Here is a 22,770-nt window from a genome sequence, read left to right as displayed (position 1 = left end):
AAAAAAGAGTGATATTGAGGGTATTATGAACTCATATTTTGTACCCACATGGTATCAATCAGTAAATATAATACTCTATTACTGTAATGTGCCAATATTGGGTACAGTATCCACAGCATGTGAACGTGGAGAAATTGAAGGAAAAAACTCGGTGTGGTTGCATTTTTTGGTAGGGTAGTAAAAAGGACCTGAAAATCTATATGGGAATAGTTTAATGTTTAATCATTAGTGCACATAGTCTCACTGTCATTCCATATTTCCTTCATAGATAAAAACACACTACCTCCTCTTCTTCATGCCTGTTCCTGAGGAACTTTAATTATCTATGCCAGTGGTTCTCCCGGTGTACCGTGAGGCAAAGTGAGGTGTGCCGTGGAATTTTGAGGAACCCAATACATTTATACACTCTATATTAACAATTCTTTAACATTTATTCTATTAACATTTATACAGTCTATTAACAAATAGGTTATAGAGCTATATTTTAAATACATAAATGATACAGCTTCTTGATTAAAAAGCTCAATCAACATCATGTGATCATATGCCTATCCACTGCCTACCACTGTGGTCTCAGCTCATGTATAAGTATATATACTCTTTTGATCCCATGAGGGAAATTTGGTCTCTGCATTTATCCCAATCCATGAATTAGTGAAACACACACAGCACACAGTGTACACACAGTGAGGTGAAGCACACACTAATCCCAGCGCAGTGAGCTGCCTGCATCAACAGCGGCGCTCGGGGAGCAGTGAGGGGTCAGGTGCCTTGCTCAAGGGCACTTCAGCCGTGCCTACTGGTCGGGGTTTGGCAACCCTCCGGTTACAGGTCCGAAGCGCTCACCAGTAGGCCACGGCTGCCCACACTGTACATACTGTATAGAGAAACATATGGGCATGAGAATGAAAACTCCTGCTATTGCCTAGGTAATAATAATGTGTGTGCCATACTTTACAATCAGTAACCATAAGCTAATGTGCCTTCATTTTGGTATGATCTTTGGTGAGCACCAAAAAGGTTGAGAACCTATGATCTATGGTACAACATTGATACTTTGTACGCTAAATGTCCATACATTTGAGCTACTTCCACATTTCCAAGTTAGCTACCCCACGTGCCACTTTAGTCTTTTGAAAATAACCTTTAATGTCCTCTTTTTTTAAAACCTCTTTTTGCTCTTTTTTCAGGGCCTTGCTGATCAATGAGCATGCTATCCAAACGTTTAATGGTGATGTCGAGAACAGGTTTGTCTTCCATCCTACAAAGGTTGGATTGGCTATGAGTAATAACTTTCAAGATATTAATGCCCGAACATAGCTTCCAAGATAATGTGTTTTCAGGCTGCCAAATTTAGGTAATATCAAGGGCTTAAAAAATATGAAGACTGTTTTACTGACCTTGGGACCCATCATGTTCATATTATAGACAAAGTTTGAAAAATCAGAGACAGTACAGGAGCAACCTTATCTGATCTGATACTGATTGACCCATGAGCAAAACTGATTTAAAATGTTAACAATAACTTGGTTTTGATATAAACATAACATTGATATAAACATAACATTGATATCAATTAAGTGTGCACACATTTCCATTACCTTCACCCTCCCCCCTTCCAAAAAAAGAAAAACTCCATGAGCCTGTTACACGGGCAGAGCCTGACATGTATCCTCTCAGATGAATGGTTTCGCTGTGCAAGACTGAGATGCAGTGATGTCTTCAGACAGGAGTGTTGTACACTGCATGAGACAATGTCAGATATGGGTAAAGAGCATATCACTCCAATTCCAGTGACAAGTCACTGTTGCTCTCTTCAAACCAGTTTTTTCTTCTTTTTCTAACACTGTTTGCTGTGCTGTTGGTAAACACAATGCTATTGTTTGTGTAGCCCACCCACTGTTAAATGAGATCAGTTTGACATGACTGGTCAAATCACACTACCATCGTCAGAGGCACAAACATGCACACACATAAATAATTCATTCAAGGACAAACCAGAAACCACAAAACCTCTGAACCTCCACAACTAGAGAAACACTACTCCTCAGCAATCCCCAAAACACTATAACACACAGCTCATCCCCATTCAGAGGCCAGCAGCTACAGATGAGAATAGCACAGGTACAATTTGGTTCAGCTAATGACCTGGCAGTAAGCATTTCTGTTGGCACTTAAATAACAGCTTCTATATTGGATGTATTAAAACTCAAAAGCTGCACCCATATTTGACTAAAAGTGTAAGTTTACTGGCTTTTTTAAGTGCTACAACCCTAGTATCAAAATGATAACGATGGCATTAACATCAAATGTCTGTTCACCACTTGGGTACAGATGGACAGACCAAATGATGACAAGAGACAGTTTAGCCGGCAGCAAATGGTTCAGATTACCAGCATGTCCCAAAAGAACAGAGGTCCATCCATGGAAACATGAGTCATCAGCAGCAGCACTGGCGCATCTCTCACTCTCCTCTCCCTTGTCCACTGAGGCTGTGCCTAGTTGAGGGAGGCAGGGAGGAGCAGAGTGGTCAGCTGAGCTGTGCTTGTACATGCTCCTCTCCATACTTCTCCGTTTAAAAGGGGTGTGGCACCCCCCGGTGGACAAATAGGGCAAGATGGCATAAATCTAAATAAAAGCTTTCCAAGACCATCTATGTGCAAAGAGTACAGAAGGCTATAGATATCTGATACATTAAGTGACACCGTTATTTATTTCATTATGGAATCTTTTCCAACATGTAACACGTTAGGAACAGAACTGAAAGACAGAGAACACTGGACTACAACAATTAACATTAAAAAGGCACACCCTTCTCTGAGTCACTGTTTGTACTCCACTGTACTCCATTCCAGTACTTTGCTTTTGAAGTCTTATGACACAATTGATCGTCGATCGGCTTTGATCGTAACAGATAAGGGCTCTGGTAAACACTGACGACGGCCTCTCAAACTGGGCTCTCCATGGGTGAGTGCTCCAGGCTTGCTTCAGTAACTCCCTTCAGGTACAGCTCCTCCTTAACCCGCTTGAGGTAGCTTGGATCTGGGTACCCAAAGCTGGATATATGGATAAGAAGACACAGCATTATGATGTGTTGATACAACCCTTTATAATAAAAGTGTAACAAACTATAATATAAATTGCATTGATTTCTTGGGTACGGTCAAGCTTGACCTTTGTCACTCTGAATATGTCTGTTACAGATCATTAGAGAAAGATTGGGAAAGTAGCATGACTGGCATTGCATTTTTAAAAGATGCATATTTCATTGTATACATGTTATATGACCATCACCTGGTTGGTAGCCTACGAAATAAATCATAACACAGCCTTGGGCTTTGTTTAATAGGGTCCTTACATTGCAGGGCCTCCACCGATGTTAGTCTTGTGATGAATGTCGTTCCAGGTGATGGAATTGGAGAGTCCTGTGGTGGCAGAGGTTCCCACAGTGAAGATGAGCCTGCGTTTAAAAGCCGTCTTCAGCAGCTGGAGGACCTGCTCACCCTCCTCACAGGCGGGTAGGAAAGCCTGTCTGGATGTGCTTGCATAACGTTTGCCAGGGTTTGGATGTTCAGGCTGTGTCCAACATAATTAAAATATTAATCAAAATCATGTCCCACAATTATATACATTATATACTTGCAGGTAAAATCTCCTAAAATACAAGTTTAACTGCATGAAGCGCAGTGCATTCCTTAGTTCATTCCTAAGTTTGGGTTTGTTGTGATAATTCTGGAATGGCTGTGCTCCTCATAATTCCACATGGAGATACATTGCATACAGAAAGTATCCACAGCGCTTCACTTTTTCCACATTTTGTTATGTTTCAGACTCATCTTAAGATGGATTCAATTATTTATTTTTTTCTCATCAATACTCTAACACTCCACAAAAAAGCAAGTGTTTGGAGTGTTTTGTAAATGGAAAAGTTTGGGAACAACCAACAGTCTTACTAAATCTGGCCGCTCAGCCTAACTGAGTAATCCGGGACGAAGGGCCATGGTCAAACAGGTAACCAAGGAGTCAAGAAGCGTAAAGACAAAAAAGGACAAAACAAAGACTGAACTATTTGGCCACAATTCCCAATGGAAGAAACCAGGCACTGATGTTTGTCCCTCTTCTCTCATCTTCTCAAAGGAACTCTAGATCTCATTTATAATGACCATTGGGTCCTTGGGTACCTGTCTGACCAAGGCCCTTTGTCCCAGATTACTCGGTTAGGCTGAGCGGCCAGATCTAGGAAGACTGTTGGTTGTTCCAAACTTTTCCATTAGAGAATGATGGAGGCTACGAACGCATTTAAAGATGCGGTTATTTAAAAAAAAAATGTAGCCAGTCGCCCGCATTAAAAAAACGGGATATACAATTATATTTCACAACGTACGAAGTACTGTGACTGGGAAAGGCTGGCAAGCAAGCCACAGACATATCAGGGAATTCACTTCCGTGTTAGGAAGTTTACCCGACTGCTGTTCCTGCTGTTCATTCTCGTGACGTACCTTCCGTTTTTCATTCCCTAAATCAGTGTTTTTCAACCACTGTGCCGGGGCACACTAGTGTGCCGTGAGAGATCATCAGGTGTGCCGCAGAAAATTACCCAAATGTCACTCACTGGTCCAGAAAAGCAACTGTTGCATCAAAGAATTTATAACCACATGCTCTCATTGATTGTATGATTGCACTATTTGTGGTATGCAGGCATTGTACAACAGGGGCCCCATATCCAGTATTCACAGAATCATCACATATCCAGTTCATAACAACAATTAAATTAGATATAGTCACCTACAAATGAAACAGAGGGCGCTTGTTTTATTGAGCAGGTCTTGCATAGAAGCCATAATAAGGCCATATCTGTGTATTATTTGAAATTTTAGGCTATGGTATGTTTATTTTTTCTTCACACAGGATGTTAGTGTGCCATGGGACATTTTAAGTGTCAAAAGTGTGCCGTGGCACAAAAAAGGTTGAAAAACACTGCCCTAAATGGTTTCATGTTCATCTTCTTAATGTATGACGTACTGTCGCTATAACTGTATACTTGTCTGTCACTATAGCTTCACTCAAGGGGAGACGGGGAAGGGGACCTTCATTAACTTGCGGGGCCCTACGCAACTTGCGTAGTGTGCGTATAGGGAGAACCGGCCCTGAGTAGGATGCACCAGAGCTCAATGGCAAGTGTCATAACAAAAGGTGTGAAAACTTATGTAAATAGAATATTTCAGTCTTTTATTTTTTTTTTATATATTTACAAAACACTCCAAACACTTGCGTTTTTGTTGGGTGTTGGAGTATTGTGTGTAGATGGATGAGAACATTGAATTGAATCCATGAGTCTGAAACATAACAAAATGTGGAAAAAGTGAGCGAATATTTTCCGTATGCACTGTGTCAGCAAATTTGATTGCTTAAACCCCATGCGAAACGCCCATTATCTGCATCTGAAACATTTCAAATGGTAACTCTTCAAGGATTAAATCTGTCAATGAACCAAACTCACCCCTTGGATGCCTGGTGGAAAACTGTAGTTGATAGCAATAGTTCCACAGCCTTCATACCCAGGTAAACATTGCCAAGTGCGGGTCACTTTCATGACTCCATCCCGAGGCTGAGTACCATAATAGGTCCCATAAAACGCATTACAAACCGGACACGCAGGTTTTACTCTGAATACATCGTCTATGCAACTTGAGCAAAAGGAATGGGAACATTTCAAGGTTTTTTTGTCTTGTATATTGTCCATACAAACAATACAGTAGGTATCGGTCATCGATGTATTTCCATTATCTAGCGGGTCTCCGTCGCCCAAAGATGAAGTCATTCTCGATGTTTTTCTGTAGCCTACTACTGTAGGCCTAGTACGAATTTCAGTTTCGAGTATAACGCCTCAAAAACATCACACGAGACACTGGCTACTTGACAGCTTCATTCTGCAGCACTGACTCAATGCACTTACTGGTTAATGTTACATGAAACTCGGGATAGGATCCACCCACAGGATAATGCGAAATGCCATCTGACTTGTGGGTGTGTTTCAGGAAGTCCGATGGAGAACATGAAAATGTTTGTAGGTTCGTTGTATGTGTAATGTAAGTTTTGGGACATTAAGCTACGTTAAGCCCCCCCCCACCCCCCACCCCTTTTTTCACAAGCAGTGCAGCTTTCTGAAGCGGTGCTTTCTGAAGCTAATAGCCTACCACCAAAGTTGTGTGGCAATAAAAGTATACAGGGTTTGCGCAAGTAGCATAAATAAATTAATAAAATCAGGGTTCCCACTGAAATACCATCACTTTTCCCTCACTTTCCCTGACAACCCCCCCCTACATTTCCATAAATGGCCATATTTTAGGCCTTTATCAAGGCAGCCGAAGTAGGAAGTGAACAGCCCTGCTCCTGTGTGAGCACAGGTGTTTCTAATTAAGTGTCAGATTCGGCCACAGTTACTTCAACCAGAGGCCTCGTTAATGTTTTTAGGAACAACTGTGGTTTGCCTGCTAACAGGAAAGTGAACAGCCCTGCTTCAGCTGCCGTGATAAAGGCCTAACCAGCTAATAGGCTAACTGAAATAAAACCATGCCAATCTCTAAGTATGGTGAAAGGTATGTGATGATGTATGATGTGGGGCTATTTTAATTCCAAACTTAAGGGGTGCCAATATTTATGACCCCTGTATTTGAAGGAAGAACATTTATTATGACCGCCGCTAGCGAAGCGGTCATATAGGGATTGTAATTTTTTTTTTTTCGTCATCTACTTCCTGAATTTTTGGTCAACGATACCCGGGACACCGAACCACCAGGGCACATGAAATTTAGTGTGTAGCCCCACTAGCCTGGCGAGCCAGACCCACATTAAAATGTAGGGTCTGGGCACTCACCGTTCGCAGTGCGGGGCGGGATAATCAGTTGTCAAATTCCCTCTGCACGCAATAGGACGCAATAGGATATTTGTTTTCAAGTAGCAGGGAATTCAAGCCAAACCGTTGCAACTCTGCCATCAATCATTATGTTAAGCCCACCAAACGACTCTATACACGATTTCAATGACCTGATTAAGTTTCGATTTCTGGAGCTCACAAGCCAACGGAGAGTTGCTAGACTAGCCCTGGCAGCATTTTGCTGCCGCTAGGGGCGCGTCTAGATTTCTAGGCTACTCACCCCTTGCAAGTGACGTCACGTTTTGTTCGCGCCACAGCAAAATAGCCTAGTGGACGGCAAGAACACGAATCACATCAATGGGTTGTAGTAATGGGACATATCGCACAGCTAGGAGATTAGTGAGATTTAACCGTAGTAATGCCCTTCCACGACTGTTGGCTTATTGTTTGGAATACAACAACATCCCATGTTCTTGCATAGATATATTTTGGTTTGTTTTCTTTGTTTCGGGAGTATTTCAACCACAATTGCATGCTTATCTCCTCAGTGTATGAAGCACAGCAGCGGTTGCTATAGCAACCATAGACTCTGAACAGGACCGCAGATAGCACTTAGGCAAAGTCTTTGGCAAGATCTGAATGTAAACAGATAATACCGTTCAAGTTTTTTTTTAATTTCCTATTTCTTTCAATTCTTTAACTTAAGACATGTAAGAAGTAAGTTTATTCGCTGGGCAACGTACAAACTGAAGAGTTACATTAGCCCTAGCACTATGAGCTACGATAAACGTTATCGTAACTCCCCCTATTTCCACCGGTCCCGTATTTCCACCGTCTTGCGTGTATGTGTCACTTAATATCCATTTCTATACAAACCAAGACAGCGGACTCCTATAGAAACGCAACCACGCACAACATAGGTGTATCTAAATTAGCTATGTACCAAAAATGACATTTTACAGTGACTCGAGGAGCTGTAAACAGTGTTGTAAGGCTGCGTGTACACAACCGCTTGGAGCTCCAGTGGAATTTTTATTTCACGACGAGAATTGTCGGTCTAACCGTCCATGTGCCGTTGAAACGGTGTAAATAGGCGACCCATCAGGCCAGCACTATAACTCCGAGCGTGGTAAACAAAATCGGATATTTCAGGCAGTAAATGCTCCCGTTACGAACCAAACCAGATTTTGGTCAAATCTACACAACTATGGCTACTGAAAAATGTAAGGTTCATTTAGTAAATGTTATTTTGAAGTGTTAAAAAACATCGTTGTTTTAGAATTTCTGAACAAAAGTGGTGATAATTGTGGGTGTTACGATAGCTAGAATAGCTAGCTTCTAAGTGTGGCAGCTAGTTATTATTTCATGTTCTGATATGACATTCTTAACGTTTTGACTATGTTACAACTGATAAAAGCAAGACAAATAAAGTAACCAAATCGCTTTGCAATATTTTAGTCCAGAAATACTTATGGGTGTTCATTTACCATAATGTTAATTACAGTAGCCTAACGTAACGTTATCTCCCCTTGCTGTTACCACCAGTTTTAATAACTTTACATTTGCGATCATGACCCATTTCATCTAACAACACCACTGGCATCTTCTTTGACTATCAGACCCCAAACAGCAATACATTGAACTACAAAGATGTTATAGTAATGGTGTTCAGTTCATCATAATCTGTATGACATAATGTAATTTGCCGTCCGTCTCCCATCTTTTTGCCGTCCAGCATGGAGCAGTCACGTGACTTAAGTCACGTGTCTGCAAGGGGTGAATAGAGCTGCACAGTCCCGCCCACAGCCGATGCCGGATGTAAAAAATCAATGCAATTTCTCCATTGACAATTGCGGTATAAGCAATAAAAACTTAACTGCACGTGGTAGACTTAAAACCAGCTACGACTGTACTAAGCGATTGTATATGCTCCTATAGACACCAAGAGTTCATGGGGCACTAACCTTGTTTTGAGATAAATGCCTTTTATTCGCGATCTCTTGGATAAGTACTTCATTACCCACAATCCTGAACAATCCCACAGTGATTCCTCTGATTGGTGGAAAGGCTGTTATGGTCATAGTTTGAAACTTTCTCAGCGAAAAATATTGACAAAGATGGCGAAAATCTTAATGTGATTAAAAACTTTCTTGACGAATATTGGTACTTGTATCAACAAGGATTGGGGTTTATACATCACACGAACTTAGTCAGGGCCAATACACTATCAAATAGACCACTGTAAATGTTAGTTTAAACACTCAAACTTTTCAGGTAGCCGACAGGCTAACCTTTAGCATTTCCGACATTGTATGTCATTACATAATGCAGCTAACATTAGCCCACATGCTGCAACACAGGTATGAAATATATTATGTTTTAGTGAGTGTCCAAAGGGTGAAAGCCACTTTAAATCGGGTCACATTATTGACTGTTGTGTGTCCGAGAGTCAGTTTGTGGGTTTTGTAAGGGCCAGCATGAGGGACAAGACCTACAAAGTTGTGGTGAGTTAAGCAGGGAGGTTGGTAACGTTAATGCTGCTAGCAGTGCTAGTTAACATTAGGATACAAGGATACAAGGAAGTTTATTGTCACATGCATATAGTTACTGGAAGTAAGAAATGCAGTGAAATTATGTCTGGTGTCAGCCTATTTGTGCAAAGTGGGGGGGTAAAAAGTGCAGTAGGCGGGGGGGGGGGGGGGGGGGACCGTGTTCTGTAAGTATGTTGGGGATGTGTGTTGGAGAAGCTTCCTGATGAAATAATGTGCTGTGTATGTAGGGGAGGGGTGAGTACCACATGAGTGCTGAGGAGTGAATGAGTGCAAAGTCAGTATAGTGTGAGTTCAGAGTTGGGAAATGTTTGAGAGTGCTGAGGAGTGAATGTGTGCAAAGTCAGTATAGTGAGTTCAGAGTTCGGATGGCCTGGGGATAAAAACTTCTCCTGAGTCTCTCAGTTCTGGCTTTGTGACTACATAGGCGTCTTCTTGATTTCAGCGGTAGGAATAAATCCATTGTTAGGATGAGAAGAGTCCTTCAGAATCTTTTGGGCTCTTAGGAGTACTCTTCTGGAATAGATATCTTGTAGAGCAGGGAGTTGAGTTCTTATAGTTCCCATATCAGGTGATGATGCTACCAGTTAGAACACTCAACCGCTGAAGTGTAGAAGGCCTTCATGATAGTTTACCACTGAGAACGTCAGGGTAGGATGATTTCTGCATGACCTGTAATTCCCATTTCTTCTTGAAGCCGAAATAAATCTGCGAATGTTAATCGGACATGCTTGGTTTTTACTGCAGGTAGGCTACATTAATCTTAAATTATATCAATAGCCTAGAGTAGGCCCTAGGTAAAATAATGTTACCGTTAGCATTGGTTGAGTGATAGAGGCCAATTTGATTATTGATGTATTTGTAGAAAACCATAAATGCGGTTATAGGCTACCAAGAACATTGAATACAGCACTAATTGCATTTTTCGACTGTCATCTCATTTGCTTATAACCATAACCTAGGCTACTAACAGGAGCTAAGTGAGTTAGCCACAACACGTTCGCTACGGGATGGTTTTCTAATGGAAAATATAGGCTACCTGAAACCTGATGATGCATCCTAAACACCGGGCTGGAACATTTAGCTCAGTCTCAAAGCATCTGAGTCAACGTTCATTCCCAAACACCCATATAGGCTACTTCAATCCTCTATTTTCAAAGGTGATTCAAGTAAGGAAGAGCATGGCTCAAAGTAAAGTAACTAGGACTGAAACTACATAAATTCGTCAAAGTGAATAATTTGTGTCAACTCGCCGCAATGTAGATTTATTAACGCACCCGTGATCTACATCTCCATTTAAACCAAATGTTTTAGAGTGCACGTTGAGAGATGTATCCAGGGCAGGGCTGTACCTACACATATTTGTTGCATTCTTTCATCATTCAAATCATTCTTTGCGATGGATGATTTAGTACCAACGTTACACCGGTCCAATACAGTTTTGCCTATGGCTATACCGTCAGGGATGGATTACTGCACGGGCCTACCGGGCCCAGGCCCAGGGGCCCAAGAGGTCAGGGGGCCCTGAAGCCCAAGCCTTTGCATGGAATCATTGCCTCAATATCAACAAATCAGGATGTAGGCTATGAATCTGATTGAATGTAGTATTGGCCATCCCCAAAATGCACCAGAATACAGGAAATCACATCAAACAAATAAAAAAAAATCTGGGGGAGGACCCCCAAACCCCCCCTCCCACATATACGACAATTAGTGGGGGCCTTTAATACATCTGGGCCCAGGGGCCCAAAAGTTCATAATCCGTCCATGTATACCGTGAGACTGAGACGTTTTTTGTTTGTTCGAAGTGCGTGTTTAGGGTGTGAGAGGGGAGTCGATGTGCTTTGATTCCAGCTTGGTAGTAGTAGTCTATGCGATTAAAAAACATGTGTGTGTGAAGTATCCAAACAATGATAACGCTTTCATTATGGCTGCTTTAGCCATAGACCTTGAGCTACTGTACAGTGGGTTGGGTTCCATTTAGAAGTGTCGCTTTCCGTGATTCACACAGCTGCGTGAAGTGTATTACTACTGATATGCAAAACTATTAACTTTTCGCCAAGAGGTGGCAGCTTAAGTCCGCTTAATACTGTACCTGCTAAGCCATTGGTTCCCAAAGGAGATTTTATTTGAGTCGCCAGCATAGCCTAGTGACAATTTATGTTGTGTAATAGGCCTAGCATAGGGCCTACCTTATATACAGTGATGGCCAAAAGTATTGGCACCCATGCTAAAGTTGACTGAAAAGAGGAATATAAAATCATCTTTTGGAAATTGATCTTAATGCCTTAAGTGAAAAATGAGGAAATATCTAACCTTTAAGGACACCAATTTTCTCATGCTCATTGAGCTCAATGCAAATCAAACCAGCTAATAGGCTAACTGAAATAACACCCATCACTGTAGCTTATAGTTTGTTAACAGTCACGGTTTTGTCATAACTCCCTCTATGCATTTTTGCATTTAGAATAGCTCTGAAACCGGGGGCGAACACGTCGCCAGTGCGTGGATATCTCACTTGCAAAATTAAACAATATTTCTATCGGGCGCCTACAATGGACTAGGCTGGGTGAACTCAGCCTGATCTGCTGGCGATTCCTTTTCGATTTCTTAAAAGATTGAGCTTGGTCTGGCGAAAGCCAGACTAACCATGGACCTCATAGTTGCAAAATGCAAGGGAACATGAATCAGCATATTATTTGCACAAACAATAACAGACTGTAGTGTTATGGATGTTGAGCATTGAGGTACTAGCGACACCTAGTGGTATGTTATGTTATGCTGCGCCCCATAATGCTGTGCGCAGCTTTTGTACATCATTCAATAAAAGCTTGAACAGAAACATGGTGTCAGAAGCGGTCTAGCTGATATAACGTTAAAAGAGTGTATAGAACCAGCAAATATGGCGAACAGTATGATTCCAGCACCAGAGGGCATGCAGATGTCCGGAGATCTGGCGAAGAACTGGGAGGTTTTCCGTGCGGAATACGAGGACTTTGTGCTAGCAGCGGGCCTCGATGAGAAGTCGGAGGAAGTGCAGGCAGCCTCGCTACGACGGCTAATGGGTAACGAGTGCCGCCATATCTAAATGCACAATGTGATGTTGGACAATGGGCAAAAGAAAGACCCTACCGCCATCCTAGATGCTCTGGGGGAGTATTTTAGGCCGGCAAAAAATGTGATTTATGAAAGGTATAAGTTCAGATGCTGCAAACAGGAGACTGATGAACCGATAGACAGTTTCCTAACGAGACTACGGGAAGGAGCTGCATCGTGTGAGTATCAGAGGCTAAAAGACGAGATGATTCGGGACAGGCTCGTGCTTGGTGTCGCGAGTGAAAATACCAGAAGACGCTTGTTGCGTGAACGGGAACTGATGTTACCAACAGCGGTTGAAATTTGTCGTCTGGCGGAACTGACTGAAAAGCGCATGAAAACTATGGAGAGCCCACAAGTGCAGATGGACAGTGTAAACGCAACAAACAAGCAATACGAGCGACGTAAACATCAAGAGAAGAGGGCAAGAGATATACAGCTCGCTTGCAAATACTGTGGAAACAGCCACAAGCGGGGCAGAGAGCAATGTCCAGCCTACGGTAAGGTATGCCGGGCGTGTGGCATCTCAAACCATTTTTCTAAAGTGTGTCAGGCTAGCAGCAAGACAAAAAAAGTAAATGTGCTGGAAGATGTTGAGCAAGGGGACACAGATACGGATGACATGTTCCTAGCCACAGAATGCATTAGCAATGTAAAATCAAAGGGGCTTAAATGGTTTGTACACCTACGTTTGAACAAGAAAAGGCAAGCATGTCAGCTAGATACAGGTGCCACTTGTAACGTGATGAGCAGCAAGATCAAAGAGAAGTTGACACCTGGAACAGCTCTACATCCAAGTACAACCAAGCTGAAACTATATTCTGGGGAAACTATGCTGTCACAGGGGAGATTCCACACAGAGTGCGTCATTAGAGGAGAAAAGCATGAACTGATTTTTGAAGTAGTGGAAACTCAGCAGGAGCCTCTCCTCTCTGGGGCCACATGCGAACGCCTAGGCCTAATGTCATTCACAATCCCCGAAGAGCTGCATAAAATGGAGGGCGATCGATGCATGCCCCTCACTAAAGAGCAGCTGATTACCAACTACGCGGACATCTTCAATGACCCAATCGAGTCAGTCCCAGGTGAGATACACTTTGAGCTCGACCCAAACGTGCCTCCAGTACAATGTGCACCTCGAAATGTTCCAGTAGCGTTGAGGGAGAGGGTCAAGAAAGAGCTGGACAGGCACATCAGCGCAGGCAATATCACACCAGTGAGCGAGCCCACGGCGTGGATAAGTAACATGGTGACTGTAGCTAAACCAGATAAAATAAGACTGTGCATCGACCCCAAACCGCTTAACCGAGCATTGCTGAGGTCTCACTACCACATGCCAACTCTGGAGGATGTGTTGTACAAGCTGCCCAAGGCCCGTATGTTCACACTGGTGGATGCTCGCGACGCTTTCCTACAGTGCAAGCTTGATGACGAAAGCAGCCACTTGACGACCTTCTGGACACCGTGGGGTCGCATGAGGTGGCTCAAGCTTCCATTCGGTGTCTCTGTATCGCCTGAAATCTATCAGCGCAAACAGCACGAACTGCTAGCAGGCCTGGCTGGCATCGAACCAATAGCGGATGACATTCTGGTGGTTGGGTGTGGCGACACAGAGGCAGATGCGGAACGGGATCATGACACTAACCTGCGTGCTCTCATGGAGCGATGCAGAGCTGTGAAGCTGAGGCTGAGCGAGCGCAAGCTTCAGTTCAAACTTCAAGCAGTCCGCTTCCACGGACACATACTGTCCTCAGAAGGACTGAAGATTGATCCAGAGAAAACACGGGCTGTGTTGGCGATGCCGACTCCTGCGGATACAAAAGCTGTCCAACGCTTCATCGGCTTTGTGACTTACCTTGCGAAATTCCTGCCAAAGCTCTCAGAGGTCTGTGAGCCACTCCGCAGACTCCTGGATAAGGACATAGAATGGCACTGGCTAGCCAAACATGAGGACGCGGTGCAAGAAATAAAGCGACTGGTCTCAAACACACCCGTTCTCAGATATTATGATGTCACAAAGCCTGTCACTGTCCAGAGTGATGCCAGCATGAATGGGCTGGGAGGCTGCTTGCTGCAAGGGGGGCAGCCAGTGGCTTTTGCCTCAAGAGCCCTGACACAAACTGAGCAAAACTACGCTCAAATAGAGAAAGAGTGTTTGAGCATAGTCTTTGCATGCCAAAGATTTCACCAATACTTATATGGCAGAGAAAAGGTCACTGCTGAAACAGACCACAAACCATTGATCACAATCTTCAAGAAGCCCCTACTAAGTGCACCGAAACGTCTCCAGGGAATGCTGATGCAGCTGCAGTGTTATAACCTCGACGTGGTGTACAAGCCCGGGCCAGAAATGTACGTCAGTGACACTTTAAGCCGAGCTACTCTGCCTCACCAAGGGCCAGACACCCCACACGTGCGACATGCAGTGTTTGTCACCCAGACAGAGTACTCACAGTTAGACCAAGCCCAGCACCTGAATGTCACTGCTTTCAGATTCCGTCAAATAGCACAGCACACAGGAACGGATGATGTGCTCCAAGAGCTGAAGTCAGTGATTCTAGACGGGTGGCCGGACTTCAAGGAGGACACCCCACTGGCAGTGCGGGACTACTGGCCTTTCCGGGATGAGCTGAATGTGCAAAATGGTGTGCTATACAGGGGACAGTGCATTATCATCCCAAAGGCCCTGAGAGCAGAGCTACTCAAGCGCATACACTATAGCCACATAGGTGGCGAGGCCTGTTATAGACGGGCCAGGGATACCCTCTTCTGGCCGGGCATGAGGGCACAAATCAAGGACTATGTAGCCAACTGCTCAGCATGCAATGAATATGCAAGGAAGCAGCAGAAGGAATCCATGATGTCGTATGAGATACCCACACGTCCATGGCAAACGGTGAGCATGGACATCTACTCCTATGCGGGCAAGGAATATCTCATCATTGTAGACCACTATAGTAACTCCCCCTATTTCCACCGGTCCCGTATTTCCACCGTCTTGCGTGTATGTGTCACTTAATATCCATTTCTATACAAACCAAGACAGCGGACTCCTATAGAAACACAACCACCCACAACATAGGTGTATCTAAATTAGCTATGTACCAAAAATGACATTTTACCGTGACTCGAGGAGCTGTAAACAGTGTTGTAAGGCTGCGTGTACACAACCGCTTGGAGCTCCAGTGGAATTTTAATTTCACGACGAGAATTCTCGGTCTAACCGTCCATGTGCCGTTGAAACGGTGTAAATAGGGGACCCATCAGGCCAGCACTATAACTCCGAGCGTGGTAAACAAAATCGGATATTTCAGGCAGTAAATGCTCCCGTTAAGAACCAAACCAGATTTTGTTCAAATCTACACAACTATGGCTACTGAAAAATGTAAGGTTCATTTAGTAAATGTTATTTTGAAGTGTTAAAAAACATCGTTGTTTTAGAATTTCTGAACAAAAGTGGTGATAATTGGGGGTGTTACGATACTCAGATTACTGGGAAATTGACCAGCTGCCAGACCTATAAGCTGACACGCTTATCACACGCTGCAGAGCCCAGTTTGCGCGTTATGGGCAACCTGACACAGTGATCTCTGATAATGGCCCGCAGTTTGCGTGTGAACAATTCAGAAAGTTCGCAACAAACTGGGGTTTTGCCCATGTCACATCCTCCCCCCGTCATCCAAAGTCAAACGGCAAGGCCGAGTCGGCAGTGAAAATAGCGAAATCACTCTGCAAGCGGGCAAAAGCAGATGGCACAGATGCATGGATGGCTATCCTGCACTGGCGCAACACGCCCACAGAGGGGTTAGACAGCAGCCCCGCCCAACGCTTAATGTCACGAAGGCTCAAGACCTCGCTGCCAGTTGCAGACAGCCTGCTACAGCCACATGTGGTGGCCGACGTGGCAGAGAAGTTGCAGTGGAAAAGGCGGATGGCGAAATCCTCCTATGACAAAACCGCCAGGGACCTCCCTGAGCTGAATGTGGGAGATCGGATCAGGATGAAACCACTGCCAGGTGATCGCACAGGAAGATGGCCGCTGGGCCAATGCATCCAGAAAGTTGCTCCTCGCTCATTCGTAGTGGATGTCAACGGCACACTTTATAGGCGCAACCGTGTGGATCTTCGAGCAGCAGAGCGCTCAGCGGAAGTACAACCGACCGGAAAGCCAAAGCCGCACAGTCCTGAACAGAGACATATGACTGGGAAGTCGGCCTCAGCCGAGACCGGGCATGGGTCAGGCCAGGGCAAGCCAGAAGGAATGGAAATCGCACCCCCCACAAGCAGTTCGGCTCCTTGTGCCCCGAGTACACCGCCGGCTGGGCTGGGCCCTACACCGGAGAAGCACAGCGGCTCACCGGGCCATGCGGTTTTCACACGTTGTGGCCGCCTCTCACGCCCGCCTCAAAGACTGGACTGGTGACCTACGAGACACATGAGAACATGGGTTCGACTAGGGTGTAGGCGGATCGCTGCCCTTACCAACGCCCACATACACACGCCCACACAGACAGTGGCAACACACACACACATGGAGATATCTCACGAGAGACTGTTGGTCTGTTCAAAAAAAAAAAAAAGGGAATAGTTGTGGAATTACTCAAATGCAACGCATGTTCTACTGTTAAACTATTAGCAGAGTTGTTGAGATGTTTGATTGCTAAACTACAGTAAGGGAGTTGTGGATAGGGATGTATGTTATTACAGCCTGCAATACTTATTAAAAGGGAAAGAGTTTAAAGTGTTTAATATTTGAACATTAATCTAAAGGAAGGAAGATGTTATGGATGTTGAGCATTGAGGTACTAGCGACACGTAGTGGTATGTTATGTTATGCTGCGCCCCATAATGCTGTGCGCAGCTTTTGTACATCATTCAATAAAAGCTTGAACAGAAACAAGTAGCTCTTCAACTTGGCCCGTTAAAATGTGTATAAACAGTCTAGCAACGCATTTCAGTTATTTGCACCACTGGGTACAACGGCATTTTGTTTTAGACTACTGGTATTTAATTTGTGCATTGACAATAAAGCTGAATATCATATGAACTAGATGACTAAACTTATGCATATGTAGAAGAAGAAACATTCACAAAAATCCATGACATGACCTCTCTTCTTGATAGCTGTTGAAAACGGCATGGAACTGACAGATTGTTTTGTTTAATAATAATAAATAAATAAATACATTATGCTGCTACCTTCTGCTTTTCCCAAATACAATGTAGCCTAAAGGTGACCTTTCATCAGTCCAGTTGCAATGGATGGACTGTGATGAACTGCCCTACTTGTGATTGTTTAGATATTTATTAGATTAGATTTATTTAGATTATTTATAACAATTTTTTTGGCAAGTGTTACAAATCTATTCACCTTTGCAGCGCCAGTAGGCTACTTTGTGTGCGGCCCGCAAACACACATTCCAAACAAGCATACACAAAAGTTTCAAGAGTGGGGGATGGAGTAGAAGATGGAGACAAAATCATTAATATGATTTATTTTCGCGGAATGGATGTACAGGACTGAGCGGCGGTCATATTTTGTACCGCTATGCGGTACATCTAGTTTATTTTTATTACACGGCTCTTCTCAAGGCAAGTAGAACGCTCCATTGACTTGAATGGGATTTCCCAAAGTTCTAGTGGTCATTATTTTCTAGGAAAGGACCTCTGAAAAAAATAATGACCGCTGTCAATGGCAACGGAGTTTGTGCTTCTAATTCAGGTATTTCATATTACTACGCAAGGACTGGAACTTCATTCAAAAGTGAAAGCAGACGGTTGATCAGTGTTCTAAAGAATGTTTGATTCAAGTTCAGAGTGTGTTGCCAACTATTTGTTTCAGCAAATGCTACGATGAACGGTAACAAGGCTAGGAGTAGGCTATGTAGGCTAAAGTCATATCGTGGGGAGTTTATTATTTCGTTTTGGCAAGTAGCAGTGTAATAAGCGGGATAATGTATAGAACGCCTGTCATTATTGGGAAAACAAGTCCCGACAGGGCGAACCGGACCCCGACGCGCAGCGAAGGGGTCTTGTTCCGCCCTGAAGGGACTTACATGATGCATGATACATTACATGATGCATTATTCATTCACAAATAAAATTGGTGTCCTTAAAGGTTGGATATTTCCTCATTATTTTACTTATAGTCAGGGGGCCAATTCTGAAAAGGGTTTCCGTTAAGACTTTTGCGGACATGTTTTGGTACAAGCTGTCACCAATTTCTGACACCTATAGGTAAGATATTAGGGTGGTTGTCAAGCTGATTTTTTTTGTGTGACTTGCAATTTCAGGCCAATTTTTTGGTTTCCTGCTCAACACGACATGCCAACAATAAATGTTGAGTATCTCCACAACCACAAAGACCATATACATAAAAAGGTATCAAATGAAAGCTAACACTTATGGGCTGTCTGCAGAAGTGTCAGAATGAACATTTATTGTACAGTGTAAGAGACAACAGAACTAGAACATGAAAAAAACAATCTCCGCCTAAAGAGAACCAGTTTTCAAAGTGAATATCAGCTTGGAAACATAAAATAGTATCCCAAAACCTCTTTCAATCAGTACCCCATATTCATGGGAATGAGTTAAGCCAAGTTTAAAGCTTGTAGGGAAAGACAGTGCAATGCTGCACAAGTTCTAATTCTTTAATGTCAAGGCGGAGATGTAGAACTGTAGATAGTGGTCTATGGTGCTATTTGATTTCATTAATGTACCAGGTTGTAACACAAATTATATTTAATAAACATATCACTATAGTTATTAATTCCATCCTAACATAACTGCTCTCTCACTTCTTAAGGATTGGGGTAAGTAACTAGTTAGTAGTAACTATAATAGTCGTATGGCAAAGGTATGTTTTCCCCCACCCAAGCAGAATTTTGAGCAACATATACTGCCATCCAGGCAATATCGATTCCAGCGAAGACCTTGAATATTTCAGGAAAACAATGGCAAAATGAATATGTATTTATCCATGTTCTAAAATGGCCTGTTTGCGGTCCAGATTTGTCAAATTAGGTGCATAATGGAATGAAAAACATGACTAAGTATATCCCATACTGTTGAGCAACTGAAATCGTTTATTAGGAATTATGGGACAACATTTCATTCTCAAAATTCTAACAAATAGTCTCCTTAGTTCCTAAACATTTACAGAATTTTGTTAAAGGGAAACTTGGCAGGATTTCCCCCTCTGCTGGAGAAATTGTGCATTATGCTATTTCAAACTGTGGGAAAAGGTAATGATAAAGCACATGGATTTGTTTACAAGCTAGCGAACGGTTAGCATAAGTTTGGCAGAACTATGTGGATGTTACAAGGTAAGAAACACGATTTAAAACGAGTTTCTTGTTTCTCACTTCTCTTTCCGGGACGGTAAGTCTCAATGTTGCAAGGTTGGTTTTCCGCCTGGGGACGCTAGGCGCAGCGGGGAAAGTCACCATTTTCACCGGAACAGGTCATTTAACCATCCGAATGATTTCTAAACGGGTTTATTACGTTGAAATAGTTGCCAAGTTCCCCTTTAAATGAAGAGGTGAAGCAGTACAGTGGTAAACATGCTCCCGTCCCAACTTTTTCAGAAACATGTTGCTGCCATCAAATTCAAAATTAACATATACAGCGGGAAAATAAGTATTGAACACGTCAACATTTTTTTCAGTAAGTATACTTCCAATGAGGCTATTTGCATGACATTTTCACCAGACATTAGTATTAACTCAGATAATCCACCCATATAAAAAAATCCAAACATTAAAGTCCATAGGTAGAGTTATGTGCAATAAAGTGGAATGACAGGAAAAAAGTATTGAACACGCCTGCTGAAATTTCTTAAATACTTTGTGGAAAAGCCTTTATTCATAATGACAGCTTTAAGGCATTTCCTGTATGATGAAACTAATCAGTCACAGTATTCTGGTGTGAGTTTGGCCCATTCTTTTAAACAGATAGTCCTTTAATATTGAAGATTTCAGGGGTCCCTGTTGTGAATCCTGATCTTTAGTTAACTTCCAAACAGTGGCGTCGTTAGACCTGGGCATTCGGGGCTATAGCCCCGGATCCTCTGGGGATAGCCCCGGATCTATGGGCCGTCAACAACAACAAAAACTCTAATCGTGAATGAAATAAATAGCCCCGTAGAAGAGACTTTTGTGTTTTGTGTCCATTGTGTGCATTAACAGCAGCGCAAGACAATCTGACGTGATCTGGGCAGGTTTAGAATCATGTGTTGCAAAATGTTGCAATTTCAATTCTCCTCTACGCTATTACGCATTGCTGTTTCGTGCTTCTACTAACTAGCCTTAGCGAAATAAGTGTATAAGGACAAATGGATATTAGAAGTTTATTTAGAGAAAAAAAAAGGGCAGAGCAGGGACAAGAAGTGGAAACTCTTCAGTGTGTCATCATCTCCCGCAACCCAGGAGGACATTTCGATCAGCTCAGTTTCAATATATCGTGATTTACTATTGAATCACATGCGCAGTAAATAAACCTGACCTCGTTTGAGGGGGCTTCCAAGCAATGCATGTTGGGCTTGATTTTGACAGAATGGAACTTTTTCTTTGGGCAAAAGTTCGTGATATACAACCCAAATGCATTGCTTTCAAGGCACCCATAGCCCATTAATTGAAGGGGATGACGTCCGAAATGTTTATCCCGAGACGAACGCTCACACCTGTGCACGACAGAGGTGCATGACGATGTTTATTCTACAGGCTATTTTAATGTGATATTTGGGGTGTTGTATGTGGTGCACTTCGGCAGAAGAGACGTTCTCCTCAGGGGCGCCTGCAGGAATTAATGCTATGGTACGCACACCCATCCCCCCGCAAAAAAAATAATTCACTCGTGAACAATATTTGTCAGTTTTAGGTCCGTGCATTGGTCAGTCAGCAAAAAAGTAGCCTACATAGCATAACAACATCCACATGCAATAATACAACGACAACGTCTACAATGACCTATTCATTTGGACAACTTGATAAAGCCCTATTACAGGCTAAAGTTACCTTTAGTTTTGTTCTAGCGTAACGTGACGTCTGGCTTTAGTGCAGTCTAACGTTCTGACAAGCACACCAATTGCCTGCCTACCTTGTTCTTGTCCATCTGGAATAACTCCTAGCGTTGCTGCCTCCATCCTTTCTGTTTTCGTTGTTTAAAACTTGTGATATCCATGATGAGTATTGAGTTCGTGAATTAGCTCAACATTGTGTGCTGATAACCATATAGATAGCCGAGTAAAAGAAAACAACAAGTAGCCTATTGCGTGGCTGCATGCGTATTCTCTCTCCTGCTCAAACATAATGTGTTCACTAACTTTACGTAATAGAAAATGGTAAATAGCCTGATGGCATGCAGCTAATGGGATACTGTACATAGTTGGGAAGGTATGGTAGGCCAATTTGGTGTGAATACACACACACACACACACAAGGGAAATTTTCTCTCGCTGTTGAGTAGCCTGATGGTACGCACAGTGTGTACGGACGTACACCTGCAGGCGCGCCTGGTTCTCCACACGGTCTTTAAACATCAAAATATTCAGAATGCCTTGACGTGAGTCATTACGATTGGCCTTCCTTTTCATTCTCAAAGTAGGTTAAAATTGCATGTTCATCAGCACGATTTTCAAAATCTCTCGGGGGAGAAACCCCCAAACCCCCGGACAAAAAAGAACTCTAACTTCTGGGCTCTAGCCCCGAATGTTTTAAATAGCTAGCGACGCCCCTGCTTCCAAAACTGTTCAATTGAATTAAAGTCAGGGCCTTGATTTCCTTTCTCTGAAACCAAATGAGAGTTTCCTTTGCTGAATGGTTTGGATCATTGTCCTGCTGGAAGGTCTAGCCATGTCTCATCATCATCATCCTGGTGGATGTAAAGATTCTTCCGGAACAAAAGGACTCCATTCATCATTCCTTCAACTGTATGAAGTCTGCTAGTACCATGAGATGAAAAACAGCCCACACCATGATGCCACCACCAAACCTCACTGTTGGTAGGGTATTTTTAGGGTGATGCACAGTGCCATTTCTCCTCCAAATATGGTGTGTAGTATGACATCCGAAAAGTTAAATTTTTAACCAGAATACATTGTCTCAGTATTTCATAGGATTGTTCAAATGTTGTGTAGCAAACTTTCAAGGAGCTTTGACATGTTTTTCTTCAGCAATAGAGTCATGCGGGATGAGCGTGCATAGAGGCCATGGCGGTGGAGTGCATTACCTATGATTTTCTCTGTAACAA

At 43.0% G+C, this 22,770-nt stretch overlaps 3 protein-coding genes across 5 annotated transcripts; 2 read left to right on the top strand and 1 right to left on the bottom strand.

Moving 5' to 3' along the window:
* Nucleotides 1-810: 810 nt before the first annotated feature.
* On the bottom strand, nt 811-6,191 carry LOC121714128 (probable E3 ubiquitin-protein ligase DTX3). Of its 3 annotated transcripts, XR_006033031.1 has the most exons (5): nt 5,501-6,191; nt 3,359-3,576; nt 2,812-3,056; nt 2,394-2,498; nt 811-1,742 (listed from the first exon to the last, which is right to left on the bottom strand). XR_006033031.1 is itself a non-coding variant. In XM_042099327.1 (3 exons), exons 1-3 carry the CDS (start codon nt 5,819-5,821, stop codon nt 2,948-2,950), a joined length of 648 nt encoding a protein of 215 aa, XP_041955261.1. In that variant the 5' UTR covers nt 5,822-6,191; the 3' UTR covers nt 2,695-2,947. The 3 variants fall into 3 exon arrangements, 1 of the variants encoding a protein (XP_041955261.1); XR_006033030.1 differs by having other exon boundaries at nt 811-2,498; XM_042099327.1 differs by lacking the exons at nt 811-1,742; nt 2,394-2,498 and having other exon boundaries at nt 2,695-3,056.
* A 6,137-nt stretch (nt 6,192-12,328) lies between these two features.
* On the top strand, nt 12,329-16,140 carry LOC121713262 (uncharacterized protein K02A2.6-like). The gene is made up of 3 exons (XM_042097774.1): nt 12,329-12,491; nt 13,479-15,479; nt 16,130-16,140. Exons 1-3 carry the CDS (start codon nt 12,329-12,331, stop codon nt 16,138-16,140), a joined length of 2,175 nt encoding a protein of 724 aa, XP_041953708.1.
* LOC121714127 lies at nt 16,072-19,143 on the top strand. Its single transcript, XM_042099326.1, has 2 exons — nt 16,072-16,982; nt 19,130-19,143. The coding sequence occupies exon 1, from the start codon at nt 16,289-16,291 to the stop codon at nt 16,943-16,945; it is 657 nt and encodes a 218-aa protein (XP_041955260.1). The 5' UTR covers nt 16,072-16,288; the 3' UTR covers nt 16,946-16,982; nt 19,130-19,143.
* Nucleotides 19,144-22,770: the final 3,627 nt, after the last annotated feature.

The sequence above is a fragment of the Alosa sapidissima genome, chromosome 7 (genome assembly GCF_018492685.1).
Source record: "Alosa sapidissima isolate fAloSap1 chromosome 7, fAloSap1.pri, whole genome shotgun sequence".
Lineage (NCBI taxonomy): Eukaryota > Metazoa > Chordata > Actinopteri > Clupeiformes > Clupeidae > Alosa > Alosa sapidissima.
This window is presented reverse-complemented; position numbering and strand designations above follow the sequence as displayed.